Source organism: Cyprinodon tularosa, unplaced genomic scaffold (assembly GCF_016077235.1).
Source record: "Cyprinodon tularosa strain WSP-4 unplaced genomic scaffold, ASM1607723v1 ctg277, whole genome shotgun sequence".
Taxonomy (NCBI): Eukaryota; Metazoa; Chordata; class Actinopteri; order Cyprinodontiformes; family Cyprinodontidae; genus Cyprinodon; species Cyprinodon tularosa.
Genome location: NW_024038982.1, coordinates 353,917 through 370,563, shown reverse-complemented (window position 1 = coordinate 370,563; position 16,647 = coordinate 353,917). Strand labels below are relative to the sequence as shown.

General features: G+C 39.3%; 1 protein-coding gene across 1 annotated transcript; it reads right to left on the bottom strand.

The window, feature by feature from the left end:
* Positions 1 to 1,402: 1,402 nt before the first annotated feature.
* trim46a (tripartite motif containing 46a) lies at positions 1,403 to 16,253 on the bottom strand. Its single transcript, XM_038290242.1, has 12 exons — positions 16,026 to 16,253; positions 11,729 to 11,987; positions 11,187 to 11,337; positions 8,665 to 8,863; positions 8,435 to 8,581; positions 8,253 to 8,348; positions 6,668 to 6,921; positions 6,434 to 6,555; positions 5,256 to 5,576; positions 4,215 to 4,444; positions 4,044 to 4,111; positions 1,403 to 2,767 (listed from the first exon to the last, which is right to left on the bottom strand). The coding sequence occupies exons 1-12, from the start codon at positions 16,083 to 16,085 to the stop codon at positions 2,323 to 2,325; spliced, it is 2,352 nt and encodes a 783-aa protein (XP_038146170.1). The 5' UTR covers positions 16,086 to 16,253; the 3' UTR covers positions 1,403 to 2,322.
* Between the last annotated feature and the right edge of the window lie 394 nt (positions 16,254 to 16,647).

Genomic DNA, 16,647 nt, shown 5'->3' with positions numbered 1-16,647 from the left:
TGCAATGACATGCAGAAGATTCCTGGTCAGAATTAGGACCTTATTTTTGCAGAATAACAGTGCACCGCTACTGCTTTGCCATACGACTACAGCATTGATAACAATCCGAGTTACGCTTTCTGTCAGTACTAGTTTTTGTTTCTGAATTAAATAAGGAGCAGATTTGGCTTTATTAGCCAGGATTATGTGCATAAAAGAGGAATCTGTCCACAGTGCTTGGGCATTTAGTATAAATATATAGAGCTATGTGCATGTACAACTGTTTTTATGAAGAATAAAAAAACAAAGGCAGGCTGAAGTCAGGCAAATATGCTTATTTAGTTTCACAGCAGAGTAGCTGACTGCTTAGCATGTAAGCTGTTCATGAACATCCTTACAGCCTGGTTAAGGATGTGCAGAAAGAAAACTTGTAAATGTCTTCCTCTGGTTCACAACTGTGCAGAGGCTAATAAACAACATATTTTAAAAATTTATCTATGAAGATTATGATTGAGGTAAGGGGGGATTATGGCTAGGAAATTGTAAAATTCCTGGAAATGGAGGCAGGCTAAGAACGTTGCATGTGTTTCCAATACTTCTCATCTCCACTGACCAACATGTTAGACGGCTGAACCTGAAAGTGAAACTGACAGCACGACCTCTGGTGAGCTTTGTAAATAAGCTCCAAGACAGTAGTAAGTCGATCCTTAAATTTAAATATAACATGAGGATGTCATTATGGTAAAACTAAAGTTCTCCATCCTGAAATACGGTAGTTCCACACCCTTGAAGCCAATACACATTCACTATTTAGAACAGGACATCAAGAGTCACACTTACTTCAAAGAAGGGGGGTTGTGCTTCAATAAAAACTATTATAACTTTTTCCTAGGTTTTTAATACACAACTAAACACTGCATGACATGAGTTGGTGTGACTGAAACTTTTACCTTCCTTTATCTATTCCAAAACCAGTCTTGACAAAAAACAAAAACAAGAGTCAATGTTTTTATCAATCATTTCCACGAATGTCCAACTTTTACTTTAGGTGAGGAGTTTTAGTGGATATCTCCTTTGACCATAAAGCTTTTGTCCAAAAAGATGTGGCTTTCCAATCAGCAGCTGAAATTTTCAGTAAAGGTTGAATGTGTTGAGTTTGGAGCAGAGGCTACCCTCTCAGTCCACTAGGAGGAAAAATACCACTTTTACTGTCAGGAATGATTGCGGTGCAACATCTTTATTGGTTTTGTTTTTGCATGCTCAGGTCTTGGTAGTGCCATAGTCATTTCTGTCATCATCTGCTATTCTGAACTTTTTGGTTTTGTGTAAGTTTTCATTTTGGGTTCTCAGTTATGCTTTATTTAATGTAATTCTATATTGTCAAGATTTATATCATTTTTGAATTCTTAGTTTTACTCTTCTTGTCATATCTTTTCAGAATTTTCGCTATTATTTATTCATTGGTATAGTTATAGTTAGTTATTAATTTTTTTTTTCTTAGTTTGTTTTCTATGGCTTCAGTTATCTAGTTCATTCTCTTATCCTCTAGTTTTCCCTTGGTTATTCATTATTTATAGTCATTAGTTTTATTCCCATTTAGCCTTATTTAAGTTATTTTGTAGTTACAGTAAACCTTGTTTTCCCTTTTTACTCTTTGTTGCCCCCTGGTGCCCCTTTCTTTTCCCCTTAGCTCCTTTCTTGCTGCTTCTGTCCACACCTGCTCCCAATTAACTGATTACTTCACTCCTTGTTCTGTCTCCCATATATACTCCTCTGCTGCAGTTCCTCTGCGCTGGATTCTCTTAATTTCTTCTTGTATGTTTTCTCCTGAGCATCTCTAGTTTTTGTTCCCAGCCTGTTATTTCTGGATTTATGTTTTTGTACCATCTACTACACCATTAAAACTGCAAAAACTGCTTCCTCAACTCTGCATCTGGATCCACAAAAAAATCCATCAACCCTGACAGTTTTCTGAAAATCATAAACAACTTCCTCTGTTTTGGATCAGATAAGAGAAACTTAGACAATGTTGGGTTCTAATTCTGGACAATGACCCTGAATGACCATCAAAACTGGTTATGGAATAGATAAATCAGGGGAGAAAAATATAAAATAATATACATAGTAAAGAAATTAGGACTTTATATTGAAAACCTTTCAAAAGAATGCGCTCAATTCTGCTTCAGTTCTTCTGTTGTGAAAAAGAATAGTTTAAATAAGTCATTATAAGAATCATAATAAAGATGAGATTCATGCTCGGGATGAGTGTATGTTAACATTTTGGAAATAACCAAATGTGAGCAGATAGATTAAACAGCCATTTTTAGCTCTAAATGCCTTTCTTTATTTGAATTTTTTTACCCGTGTTTCAATGGTTACCCTACGTGGTGGAGGCTCTTCGATGCTCCGGTTGGACACAAGATCCTGCAGCTGTAGAGCTCCTCCACCTATAAAACAGAAAGCTGGACACACTGGAGCGGAGCAATCCATGTGTCCCTCCCACAAGACACGCAGGGAGTGGGCATCGTAGAAGGTAACCTGTCCTTTGTCACAGTCCAAACAGACTCCGAGCCGTGGCGGGAGGGGAGCAGTGCGGGAGTGATGCTTGCTGCTGTAGCTGCTGCTTTGGGAGTGCAGTACTGCCTGGCTATGGCTCTCACTCTGACTCTGAGAGGGACCATTCCCTTTAGGAAGAAGGATCTTACCCATGCCAACTGTGAGGAAACAGAAGGGAGGGGAATCCTGGCCATCTTCAGCATCGCTGTCATGGCCACTGTCTGGGTCACAGCTGAGAGAGGGAATGACAGGTTAAGCAAGGATGAGAAATTTCAGTAAGATAGGATGAAACTGATCAACTATCTTAGTTTTAGTCAGGAAATATAGATCTGAAAATGTTTTCTATTCTTAAATAATACACAAATAATCCCCTCACATCTAAAAAACAAAAACAAAAAAAAAAACCTTATTGTACCTTTACACATAGTGTACACTTTACACAGAGTGAGGCCAAGTATGTGTAAAGGTACACAGTTCTTAATGCTGCAACTTTGACTACTTCTAGAACTACTTAAAGTAGGTAAGGTACGTGTCTGGCTGTCAGCCTCCTCCTGGAAGCAGCTCCTTGTTGTGTCAGCATCTCCATCTTAAACACTAGTCATTCCTTTTAAAAAGGTTGCTAAATATTTTAATGTTGAGTTCTATACTTTGAAGACTCAATTTCTAGCATGTGCATGTGTGGATGAAGGAAAATGAGAACTGTTAATATTTTTTTAATAAGACCAAGTATATAAATAAATGGCCAAATTAAAGGCTGGAAAAATGTCTGGTTTGGTATCCACAGAGCTGTTAACATTTCATAAGTTCAAATTCACTCACAGTTTTTTCCTTTTTGTCATTTAAAATTAAAAAATACATTATTAAGCTTACTTTACTCCCAACCATTTGGTGTCATTATTTGTTATTATTTATACCTTTGTTTAATTTAAATCTCTCCCTAACCCTCACAAAGAGCAGAGAACAAAGCAGACAACTCAAGATCTGGCCTGAAGATGCCATTAATTAGAGAAGCAGGAAAGATGTGATGCACTGTAGCTCAATATGTTTAAAGGGAGAGTGCTCTATTTATACTGCAGATGTATTTTTCTTTAGTAGGCACAAGGAAGGGTCAGAGTGGATGGGAAGAAGGTGGAGTTAAATAATGACACAAAACATTCAGGCAGAGCAAATGGAAAAGTTTAGATCAAAGATTATTGATGTTTTATAGTGACCTACAGTAGTCAAAGTCAAAAAATATTTATGTTCACAGATGCACACCGTCCAACCTGACTAACCCTGAGTCATTTTGAAAAGAAGAAAAGGCAAACATTTAATCTCTTAATGAGCAAAGCTGATATTGACAGACCAAATAGAATTTAGAATTATTCAGGCAAAATAATGATACACGCTACACATTTTAAAACTAGGCAATATATAACTTTAACTATGCATTTAATTCAACAGATGCTATTGTGATTATCATTTATGAATCTCTGAGAAAGAACTATAGTGTTCAAATGATCTGTTACCGAGGACTCGCCATGTCCTGTGGGAGATGGAACCACTCTTGTAGCTTTGTCTCCTGTCCAACTCCGACCTAAAAATGAGACACACAAAAGTACCACAAAAAAGGTCTGATTAAATAGATACAGTCACATATATAACCTGCCTTTATATGTGACTTGATACGTAATTTTCACCTTCACCAAGTAGGACCCAGGCTCTACAGAGCATGCCCAGTAGTGTCTGCCGTGAGTGACAGCCAAGTCTGCCACAAGTAAGTCGGAGGTTAAGTGACAAGAGGTGAGAGCGCGGTCAGCGGCTTGGAGAAGGGAAAGGCCAGGGACACTTCGGGCGTAAGTCTGACCTTTACCCAGCGCCAGACGGTCGGCATGCAAACCCCAACGAGAGTCCAAGGAGAAACTCAAAACTGGATGGCAAAGAAAAAGACAGGTGAACAAGGAAAAATGGAAAGGTAATCAAAAAAAAATTATCTAAATATCAAGAAAAAGAGAATAACTGAAGACAAAATAGGAGCTGTAATAATTATTTTAACAATAAAACAAAAAAATAAGTTTATATTTAAAAAAGAAAAAAAAAGGAAAAATACAGTCAACCTGTCTCAGTACACTCTTTTTCAAAATATGAAATAAGGACATGCTTAATGAAGTGATGCTTACATTAAATGAGAATCTGTTAAAGTAAATTAATGTATATTTTAAAGCACTAAAAAACAGACCTGCAGCATGAAAGATAGAAGCAGAGATGTTATGACGGAGGTGACACTGGAATTCGGAGCAAAAAAGCAAGTCTGTGCAGAAACTAAAAAGGCAGGAATGGAAGTATTCAAGGGATGGAGAAAAAAATAGACATTGAGGTTAGTCAAACATGTTGGTGACCTGTCAACAGTGAAAGATGGCAACAGTTAAACAACATTATTGTGGGATTCAAACCAATAATTTCTATCTTTAAAAAATTGACCTCGAATTCAAAGGTTTCTGATTTAACATGTTAGATAAATATTCAAAACGAAGGGATGGATGGATGGATGGATGGATGGATGGATGGATGGATGGATGGATGGATGGATGGATGGATGGATGGATGGATGGATGGATGGATGGATGGATGGATGGATGGATGGATACATTAGACCTGCAAATGAATAGCAAATGAAATTTTAAAAAAATTCCATGTTATACTTATATATAAACAAACCAGATCCCATTCACACATCTAACCTGGTGCAGGTGGGGTGTGGAGATAAACCTCTTCACTGTAATCTCCGAACCCAGCCTTGTTGCAGCCCCTTACTCTGAGCACGTACACACTGTCCATCTGCACTCGATCTACCACTGCACTGGTCCCCTTAACCTCATTCAGCCGCAGCCATGGTGTTGAAGAGTTCGGGGAGCTGATGCCGCCCCATGTTGCACCAGCTCTACGCTGGTATTCGACAGAAAAATGCCACGCTGGGGCTGAGTCCTGAGGCAGGCGCCAGCATAGAAACAACTGGTCATAAGCTAAAGTCTTCTGAGTGTCAATGACGGGAGCCAGAGGGGCTGTTGAGCAGAAAAAAAGTCAGATCATTAGGTGTTCATACAACTTTATTCAACTCCTCAGTTAATTGGGTTTACTGATGAAATAAACAAACAAGTAGCATTTTTAATAAAATAATATATAATTTAAACATCTTAAGCTAACCTATATGACCTATCTAACTAACCTAGCTAACCTATCCTTACTTGCAAAGATCTCCAGTTCATAATGATTTTGCAGTAAGCATCTGTTTCAAAGATAGGGCTTTATCAAGGGCACCCCAGTCTCCTCCAAGAGGGACTTAAAACCATGGCAGATGTCTTAAGGTCTGCAGATGCCAGACAATCAGACAGTGTGATATTTTCATCCAGAATCTTATGATACCCATATATAATTATGCATGCATCCATCCATCCATCCATCCATCCATCCATCCATCCATCCATCCATCCATCCATCCATCCATCCATCCATCCATCCATCCATCCATCCATCCATCCATGATACCCGATTGAATAAATCTTCCCTTCCATATACTGCAGAGGAAGCACAGCAGCCACAGAGCATCACTGAGCCAACATCATGCTTCACTATAGGAAGGGTGTTATTTATAGCATATTTCATATTTTCTGTTGAGACATGTGTCAACATATTTTCTGTTGAGACATGTGTCAACATATTTTCTGTTGAGACATGTCTCAACATATTTTCTGTTGAGACATGCTGTAGATTCATAAATAGCTGAGGGCTGCGTAACTTGAGCCGGCTTGATAGCTGAATTTGCATGACATCCTTATTAAATTATTTGATTAATTAGGAACCTTTTAAATTTTAGGTTCAGATGTACTCTTAGGACAAAGAAGGTGAAATGAGAGCGCACCCTGAATGAACTGCAAGCTGTTGATGAGCTTGACCTCTTTGGATGCATCAAGGTGAAAGTTTCTGAAGGAGGTTTCAGCAGCCAGAGAGAAACACTGCAGGTTTTCTATGGCTCTAACCAGCCTAAAGTGGCAGAATAGAAGAGATGAAAAGGGAAAGCACAAAGATACGAATATATTAACAAACGGCTCGCTTTGAGCTTACAGTACAGTTTGCCTAAATAAACTAGTACTACCTGCTGTGCGTTACTCTTGCAGCTTGTACAAAACAGGGAGCATCTGTCTCTTTGAGCAGCTCCTGGGTGAACGCCATCAGACCAGCGTGCTCCATCAGCCCCTGTTTCTCAAAGATCTGAGTGGACAGGGCCTCATCTCTTCTGCTTCGAGATCCCTCCAAGGCGATAGCTAGAGTCCCCTGCCGTTCAGCTACGGCTGTTCCAAGCTCTCGGATGCAATGAGTCAGCTGATGCAGAGCCACAGTGCTGTTAGCCTGCAGAAAAATACAGGGAAGAAATCTCAAGAGATTCTAGAAATCTGTTCTCCACAATATCTGCTTTTAACTTACTCCCTCCATCCTGACTAGCCTATTTCACATGCAGGAATAGAAAAAGGAAAACTCTGAAGATAAGGGTTGTTGTTTATCATTAAGCTCACCGAACTTAAACATAAAGCAAACTACAAACCTACTGTGACCCCTGCTGTAAATACCTTGTATACTTTCCTTCCATTTAGGTCCTCCTTCCTATCTTCCTACAACATATAACAAATTGGATCAACCAGAAACATTTTCTTGTCTCTCTAGATTACATTCTACAGGAATTTTTGTGTGGGAGAAATGACAGCCACAAATGAAGACTGGTTTTGTGTCTGAATAATTATTTCTATACTGCTTCTATAAGCCTTTTAGGTATTCATCAGTTCAAATCATGATCAAAATCAAATCATGACCCATGTTTCAGTTTTCTAACATCTTTTACTAAAATATCCCTGTAGTTTAGAGGTATAGTGTTGGATTTTAGCAAATTTTAGAAAGTTTGTTGTGTATGTGCATAAAAAAATGCACATGCACAACCCTGTACACGCTCCCAAGATGGAACACATTAAATGCGTGTGCGAGAGCGCGCACAAGCCCATCTCTCCTCGTGCACGCTCTGTTGCTGTTTATATCTCTCATACACGCTTACTTTCCAAAAGAAGATATGCAATTTTTCCACTATGTCAGACTCACCAGCGGTAAGTGAAAATAGGGACGAGCACGTAGGATGGCCTTATGTAAACATATCAGCAGAATGATTGGCAATTAGGAGGAACACTTATTTTGATGATCAACCCGGAAAAACACATCCACTATACCTTTATAGATTTCCATGAGTCATGCATTCAAGCAAGTCCTTGGAAGAAACATAAGCCCACAGCATCACAGATCCTTCATCGTTTCCTAACAATCAGCATGATGTTTTTTTTTTTTTTACATTTTCACTCCTTTTTTTTTTTAGGACCAAACAGGGCCTTTAAAAAAAATATTTGGCACAAAGCTAGCCTCACTAGGTTGTTTTATTGAGTGAATGACCACAAGAGGTCACTCTTTTCCACAAATTGACAAACAGAGAGCTCTACATTCTGAGTTATAACAATCATACAGCGCATGGAGATAAAAGACAGATATAGACTAAAGGCGATGACATTTAGAAAACCCGAAACTAATTCAGGGCAGAGACACATATGATGTGATCATGTTGATGAGTTCTTAGTTTTAGTAAAGCAAGAAAAAAGTTTATGAAATATTTTAGCTGTTGCACAAAAAGGGAAAAGGTTGTTTACCTCCATCTGTTTGATGGCAGCTTCCAGCTGAGAGATCTGATTCTCAATCGTCTCCTGATTGGCTAGGATGAAGTTAACCTCCTTGCTAATCTTGTCCTGTAAAACAAAAAGGTAAATATGAGACACCTGCAAGCTCCCAACGCAAAAACTCGGAGAAGGTTGAAGAGTCTACATGCACTTACCTTGAGGGCCTGATAGGCCTGTGCTATGGGCAAAACTTTATGTCCGTGGTGGACACGACGGAGCTTACACAGCTGGCACAGCAACCTTTGGCAGTTACGGCAGTACCACTGCAGGCGCTCCTGCTCATGCTCTGTGCATGTTAAAACCTGAAAGACAAAGTCTAGGTTAAAAGCTAGGACAGAAAGTTAGCTAATGCACTCAGGGCACACAAAAAAAGCAAGAGATGAACCTTTGGTCTGAAGTTGTTGGTGGGTAGAATGTGTTCGTGCTGAGCTCTAGGAGTTCCCCACGGATGGTAGAGTTTAAAACATTCATTGCAGAAGTTTGACTTGCAGTCTGCACAGCCTTTAGTGGCCTCCAGCGACTGGGGAGGCTTACAGAAGCCACACATAATCGCCACACTGCCCAGGCTTATTGTGTGTCTGTACCTAAACACAAATAGGACAAAATTAAGGAAACATCTGCAAACTGAAGAAAGAAAGAGATCATGTGACAGTGTCCTGCTTCCTTTTCAGCTAGGTTTTCCACTATTTTAACTGGCTGACCTGGATACATCAACAGCACTCGCCGCTTTAATGCAGTACAACATGCAGCATTTCTGTTTGAAGCTTTGGGAGTTAGCTGAGGCCATCCAGCAGCTGCCTGTGAATCTGACCCTCTCACTTAAACCAACTATAGCAGATAATGAGACAAATACAACATCCAATTAGCAATTTATGAATAAAACTTGTAGAACAAAACCAAAACTGATAGCTTCTCGTCGCACAGAGCACAGCACTTTTTAAGCTTTCAAAGCAAAGTGCTCTTTTGGTTAGCCTTTGATCAGGGGGAAAGGAGTGTCTCATTATTTAAAGTCCTTCCATCAAATGATTTTCTGTCTCCTTTTAAAGCAGTATTGAATTGCCTGGTTACCTATTTCCCAAATGTATTGCTTAAAGGTTGGTTTATAAAGCTTTGCAGAAATATATCTACATTTTTATTTCACAATTTATCATGTTTACAATCAAACGGACAATAAATTACAGAGAACAACGTTGAAACAAAACAATCATGAAGACTAAGGAACACAGAGGGAAGCTCTTGAGTAAAGTTTGGGGAGGTTTAATTAAAACAGGGTTAGGTTGTAAAACTATTTTCAAAGCTTCATCCCATGGTTCAATATCCTTCATTAAAAATTTACAACTAAAAAAACACATATCTACCAGAATACAGCGAAGAAGCCATTATTGTAAAGAAAGTTCAGAAAAGTGATACAAACACTGACTTCAGTATTAAATATGTGGAGGTGTTGCTCTGATCATATTAGAGCAAAATTAATTATTTCGGCATAGGCCAAAAAACAATATGCAGAGACCAGAACAAGCATCTCCATTTGTAAAACATGGTGGCAGCAGCATCATAATCAACAAGAACAGAAAAGCTGGTCAGAGTTATAAAAAGAGTTCGATGTTAGGTTACACATTTACCTTATCGATTAAATGTGATTGTAATTGGGATAAAGTTCTTGTCACAATGAGAATATGTATCTATTATCTAAATGATTGAATATGTTCAAAAACATAAGGCGGGTGAATTGTCAAAATATCTTTTGTACTTTTTTTCTTCTGCTTCTTATTTGTTTTCTATTGAGAATAGAATTGAATTCAACTTTATCGTCATTATATTGTTACAACTAGAAAGCACAAAATTCACTCTCGGCATTTAACCGCTTGGGGAGCAGTGGGCTGCCATTGTGCGGCGCCTGGGGAGCAGTGTGTTAAAGGTCTTGCTCCGGAACCATCAGTGACAGTCCGTGGGAGTGCGGCTTGAACTAAACCTCAGGATTCCAAGCACAATGTCCTAACCACTAACACATTGCCCAATCCCCATTGGGATTGACAAATTCAAAGAATATGATTAAATGTGTTCAATTTGAGATATTTAGTGATACAAATTACATGTCTGTGTGAAGAAGCCCATTTTAAATTTGTGTAATTTTAGCAGCAGTATTAGTAGAGATATGAAAACCATACAGTTACCTGAGAAAGACTATGAAGAAGTAATGAAACTTTTTTCATCCTTACTTTTATCAACATAGTACCACAAAATATCATAAGGTTTTAAGTCTACATGGCCATGCCCTAGTTTGATTGAAGAAAACATTTAGAGGCTAAATAGATTTTAGATTTCTGGAAAAATCTTCTACCACTGGTGAGCAAACAACCAGAACTATGATGCCATAGTTTATATACAAGCCTACTCCTGTTAGGACGGCCAATTCAAGCTCTAAATCCCCATTGAGAGCTTGAAAACTAATGTTAAGAGATATGCTCAACATCCAAACTTATTGGAAAGAGTTATTCTGTTAATTAAAGAAAGATTAACATTTTCACCATCTAGATCTAAAAATCGGGTAAAAACATTTTCAAACATTAAAGCTTGCAGTTGTTATTGCATAATACAACTTTCTTACAGATTTTCATTTGAGAAAAACCTTCTTGTTGGTCTATCACAATAAGATCCCCAAAGACACATTTAACTTTGTAGCTATAATGCAACCAAATTGGAGGAGCAACAAATGTGCTGTTTTTGAAGCTGTTGTGGCGGTGGGATCTGCTACATTTACAGGGATGGGCAATTCCAGCGCCAGAGGGCTGGTAGGGTGCACTGTCAGGGACCCAGCAAAAGGGACACTGGAGGTAATTTAAAAAATCTGGACTGTATTGACCCTAAAGTAAAACATAGTGTTAATGCATTTGTGTGCATGTAAACCTCTCCACGATGCGCTCCAGAGTGAGATTGCGGAAGCAGTCGGTGAGTCCTCTGTCCCCGAGCTCCACGTCCTGCTGACAAGAAGGACAGGGGAAAAGCATGGGGGGAGGGGCTGCTTCCCTCCTCCTTCTCCCTGGGTATGTCCCACATACTTGGAGAGGAAAACAGGTGTAAAGGAGATGAAAGAAAAGAGAGGAAATGTGAAAGGAGGCAGTTAATGAGGCTTATGAGTAATATATTTGCAGAATTAGAAGTATAGATTATTTTCACAGTGGAAATATTTTATGGAATTGTAGCTTCTTTGTCTTTTTCAACACACACTTTCAAATACAATATAAGCTGGATGAGTAAAGCTTTGCATGTCCAGTGACAAACTGAATCAACCAAAAGGACTCTAACATCATTATGCATCATCGTCTCTGCGTTTTTACATTACATCAGGCTGATGTCATCTCTTATATATATGAGTTGTGTCTCCTGCAAAAATATCTAAAATCTACAAATGGCACACAAAAAGTTCATTCAAAAACTCTCTCTTGAACCTGTTCTGATGACCCGCTCCAGGTGGTCAGGGGTCCTGGGTGCAGGCCTGCGTGCCTGACGTGGAGAGCGATGGTTAGGTGTGGAGGCCGGTGAGACAGGCTCTGGAGGGAGATCTGGGGGAGAATAACCTCTCTGCACCAGGACCTCAGCTGCACACAGCAGACACACGCTGTGCAGGCATGGAAGCAGGATGGGCTGCTTCACCATCTCATCGCACACAGGGCAATGCAGCTCCTGTTCCATACTCTTCATGTTGGACTGGAGAGAAAAGACAGGGGAGCGGACACGGTGGGAAAGGTTTAATGGGAAAAGGTTCTGATTTAAATATACCTAAGAAATTATATAAATATATTTTCAAGCCTCAGTCAAATCAAACTGTTGAAGTTTTAAAACTAGTTGAGAGGAGGAAAGAGTGCTGGCTATTTAGATGTACATATGTTCCAGCTTCAGTCACACCAGCATACTGTATCTGAAAGAACCTTTACCGATTGATAAACTCTCCAAACCATGAGTTTTCATGCTTCACTTTATTAACCAAATCTCTTTATGTTTCATTTGATCCTCAAGTTATTCACTTTACAATATCTAGAGTCCAGAAAATGATCTCTATGATATGAATTCATGAGACGTATCACATAAGAGGGACGGGAGTACAGATGGAAGAAAAGAAACAAGGAAACAATGCAGGAACACAAGGAAGGAAGGACGAGAAATGGGTAAGGAGGGACATAATGGAGAGAAGATGCAAACAGCAAAATATAAGGAGGAAAATTTGGATAAAATATTAGCGATGGAACCAAAGGAATGATCTACAAAACTAAAAATACAAGAGTGGAATAAAATAGAGAGAATGAAACAATGAAGGGCGAGATGGACAAAGGGAAATGAGAAAAGAGATAAAGGGAGGCTGATCATCTTGGACTTCAAGAAGAACCAGTCTAACCATGCTCCACTGCTCATCAACAGCTCAGCTAGGTGGTAAGCAGCATTGGATTCCTGGGGGTGCACATCACAGACACCCTCACCTGGACTGTAAACACCACCTCACTGGTAAAAAGGGCACAGAAGCGCAAGTACTTCCTGCAGAGCATAAGGGGGGCCCACGTGCCCCCACCCATCTCACCACCTTCTACAGAAGCACCATAGAGAGCGTTCTGACCAACTGTCTCACTGTGTGATGTGGAGGCTAGTGTCTCAGACTGGAAGAAGGTGAGAAGAGTGGTGAGAACAACAGAGAAGATCATCAGGGCTCCTCTTCCCTCCATAAAATAAATTTCATCCCAGCGCTGCGTGTCCCGTAACATCATCAATGACCACTCACACCCCCACCCTGGTCTGTTCTCCCTGTGCGATCTGGGAAGAGGCTTTGCATCATCCAGGTACAGCAGATTCTGGAGCTGCTTTTTTCCCCATCAAACCAAAATACTGCGTAATTGCACCATATATATTTGTATTGAAATGCTCTGAACTTCCATATCAGTGCATTTTTGTACCATGTTTTTTCTCACACATTGTTTACATTTGATCACTGCAGCACTTTACTGCTAAGCTGCTGCTCATTTATTGTCTGAAAGCTATACAAAATGAAATTTCATTTTGTGTGCACTCCGTGTATACAAAAATGGCCTTAAATTTTGTCTAAGTCCAAAGAAACGGGGATGAGAGTTACTAGCAAGGTAGGACAACATTTAGACAATGGAGCAATGGAGACAAATTCCATCCATCTTCTGTCGCTTAACCATCACCCCTAAAGACAATTTAGAGATGCCAACAAACAATCATTCAAATCAAGCCAGAGTACCAGGACAAAAAGTATAAAGGGGGAGAACATGAAAACTCCAAGAAGAAAGAAAGCTACCCCAAAATTTAATACAGGACCTTAATACTGCAAGGGAACACTGCTCCAAACTGCACCACCATGAAGCCCAAATGGGATTAATGTATCTAATAATTATATAGCAGTCAGAGATGGAAGTTTTGGGTTGTTTGGAACAAACACATATACAGTAATAAGCAAAATAGTGTTTTGTGAGTTAAAAATGCTTGTAAATTAAGGCAGGAAAGACTGATTCACCCTTTTTTTAGGTCAATGGATAAAAAAAAGCTTTGATGGGGACAGAGTATACAGGTGCTGGTCATAAAATTAGAATATCATGAAAAAGTAGATTGATTTCAGTAATTCCATTTAAAAAGTGAAACGTGTATATTATATTCATACATTACATACAAACTCATATATTTCAGATGTTTATTTTGTTTAATTTTGATGATTACAAATGACAACAAATGAAAATCTCAAATTCATCATATCAGAAAATTAGAATATTACTGAAGACCAATAAAAACAAAGGATTTATAGAAATGTTGGCCAACTGAAAAGTATGAACATGAAAAGTATGAGCATGTACAGCACTCAGTATTTAGTTGGGCCTCCTTTGGCCTGTATTACTGCAGCAATGCGGCGTGGCATGGAGTCGATCAGTCTGTGGCACTGCTCAGGTGTTATGATAGCCCAGGTTGCTCTAATAGTGGCTTTTAGCTCTTCTGAATTGTTGGGTCTGGTGTATTGCATCTTCTTCTTCACAATACCCCATAGATTTTCTATGGGGTTAAGGTCAGGAGAGTTTGCTGGCCAATTAAGAACAGGGATACCATGGTCCTTCAACCAGGTACTGGTAGCTTTGGCACTGTGTGCAGGTGCCAAGTCCTGTTGGAAAATGAAATCTGCATCTCCAAAAAGTTGGTCAGCTGCAGGAAGCATGAAGTGCTCTAAAACTTCCTGGTATGTGGCTGCGTTGACCCTGGACCTCAGAAAACACAATGGACCAACACCAGCAGATGACATGGCACCCCAAACCATCACTGACTGTGGAAACTTTACACTGGACTTCAAGCAACGTGGATGAAGTGCCTCTCTTCTTTTCCTCCAGACTCTGGGACCTTGATTTCCAAAGGAAATGCAAAATTTACTTTCATCAGAGAACATGACTTTGGACCACTCACCAGCAGTCCAGTCCTGTTTCTCTTTAGCCCAGGCAAGACGCTTCTGACGCTGTCTGTGGTTCAAGAGTGGCTTGACACAAGGAATGCGACAGCAGAAACCCATGTCTTTCATACGTCTGTGTGTGGTGGTTCTTGAAGCACTCACTCCAGCTGCAGTCCACTCTTTGTGAATCTCCCCCACATTTTTGAAGGGGTTTTGTTTCACAATCCTCTCCAGGGTGCGGTTATCTCTCTTGCTTGTACACTTTTTTCGACCACATCTTTTCCTTCCCTTCGCCTCTCTATTAATGTGCTTGGACACTGAGCTCTGTGAACAGCCAGCCTCTTTAGCGATGACCTTTTGTGTCTTGCCCTCCTTGTGCAAGGTGTCGATGGTCGTCTTTTGGACAACTGTCAAGTCAGCAGTCTTCCCCATGATTGTGTAGCCTATAGAACTAGACTGAAAGACCATTTAAAGGCTTTTGCAGGTGGTTTGAGTTAATTAGCTGATTAGAGTGTGGCACCAGGGGCCATCAATTTTGAACCTTTTCACAATATTCTAATTTTCTGATATGATGAATTTGAGATTTTCATTTGTTGTCATTTGTAATCATCAAAATTAAACAAAATAAACATCTGAAATATATGAGTTTGTATGTAATGTATGAATATAATATACACGTTTCACTTTTTAAATGGAATTACTGAAATCAATCTACTTTTTCATGATATTCTAATTTTATGACCAGCACCTGTATCTATTGATCCATTGAATCAAATAAAGCCTAAAAATAAATAAATGTTAAACCTTTTTAATCTCTTTTTTTCAGCTGTAGCCTATTTATTTACTTATCTAAAATATACGTTGCATTTTTGCGACAATATACATAACACCAGCGGCTTCGAAGCGCAGCTTCCCGTTTCTATGACAACGCGCATCATCTCATCCTTCTCGCGGCCTAAAGCCCTTTATGCTACTTGCCAACACATAGAGCTAATTATAACCACCAAACAACGACCCAGTCGGGGGCTGCTTTTGGATCCATGTGAACGGTGTTGGTGTAGTTCTGACTGTACCAAAAAAAAAAAAAAAAAAAAAAAAAAAAAATACACAAAAAGGAGCTTTTAGATTTGCTTGATCCAAAAGGCGCACAATTATCAAAACGAGGAATACCTCACATTCCTTCATTGCAGCAGCCTTCTAAACCAAGCAGTTAAGCGAGAGATGAGCAGAACAGAGTGAAAGGCTAAAAAAAACCCTTTAATAGTTGCACAGGCAGATATTATTGCTAATAAAATGAGCATCACTCTTACACTGATGCGAACCAGCGCGTCCATGATGGAGGTAAAGGTTTGTAACTCCGCTTCTGCCATACTAGAAATATTTCTCCGCGGTATAAAAGAGTCCGTTTCCTGGGGGAAAAAACGCCAGGTTATCCTGTGTGGCTCTACCAGGCCTGCACCGGAGCTTCGCTGATGCGCTACTGAGCTGCACACGCTGAGTCTGTGAGGGGACTGGTCTGACTGCTGGGGGGAAAGATGGGGGGAGGTTGGAGCATAAAAGGCTCTGGCTTTGATATATAGAGGTGTGGGGCCAGAAGGAGCAAAATTCAATCAATAAAAGACAGTCGAATCAAACCTATTTATGATCAATTAAACACCATTGGAAAGAAAAAGCTATTTAAACAGACTACTATTTATTCTCTATAATAGTGGTGATTATATATAGACCTTCATAAAGCATAAAGGAAATCCAATAAAATTCTAATTATTTAGGATTAAAAATTTCCTTACCTATTTCATAAATAATATTTTAATTTAATGAATACAAATTAACACATCCATGGGGGGCATCCTAAAAAGAAAATAAAAAGAAATATATGTCTTAAGTAAAGTCTTGGTTGATCAATCAATGTAGTGAAAAAAAAAGTAGAAA

Coding starts and splice junctions, on each gene's coding strand:
- trim46a (XM_038290242.1), bottom strand. CDS start 16,085: ATGGCAGAAGCGGAGTTACAAACCTTTACCTCCATCATGGACGCGCTG. Junction 11,988..16,025: donor ACGCGCTGGTTCGCATCAGT/GTAAGAGTGATG, acceptor TTTTCTCTCCAG/TCCAACATGAAGAGTATGGA. Junction 5,577..6,433: donor CAGCTTGCAGTTCATTCAGG/GTGCGCTCTCAT, acceptor TCTGCTCAACAG/CCCCTCTGGCTCCCGTCATT.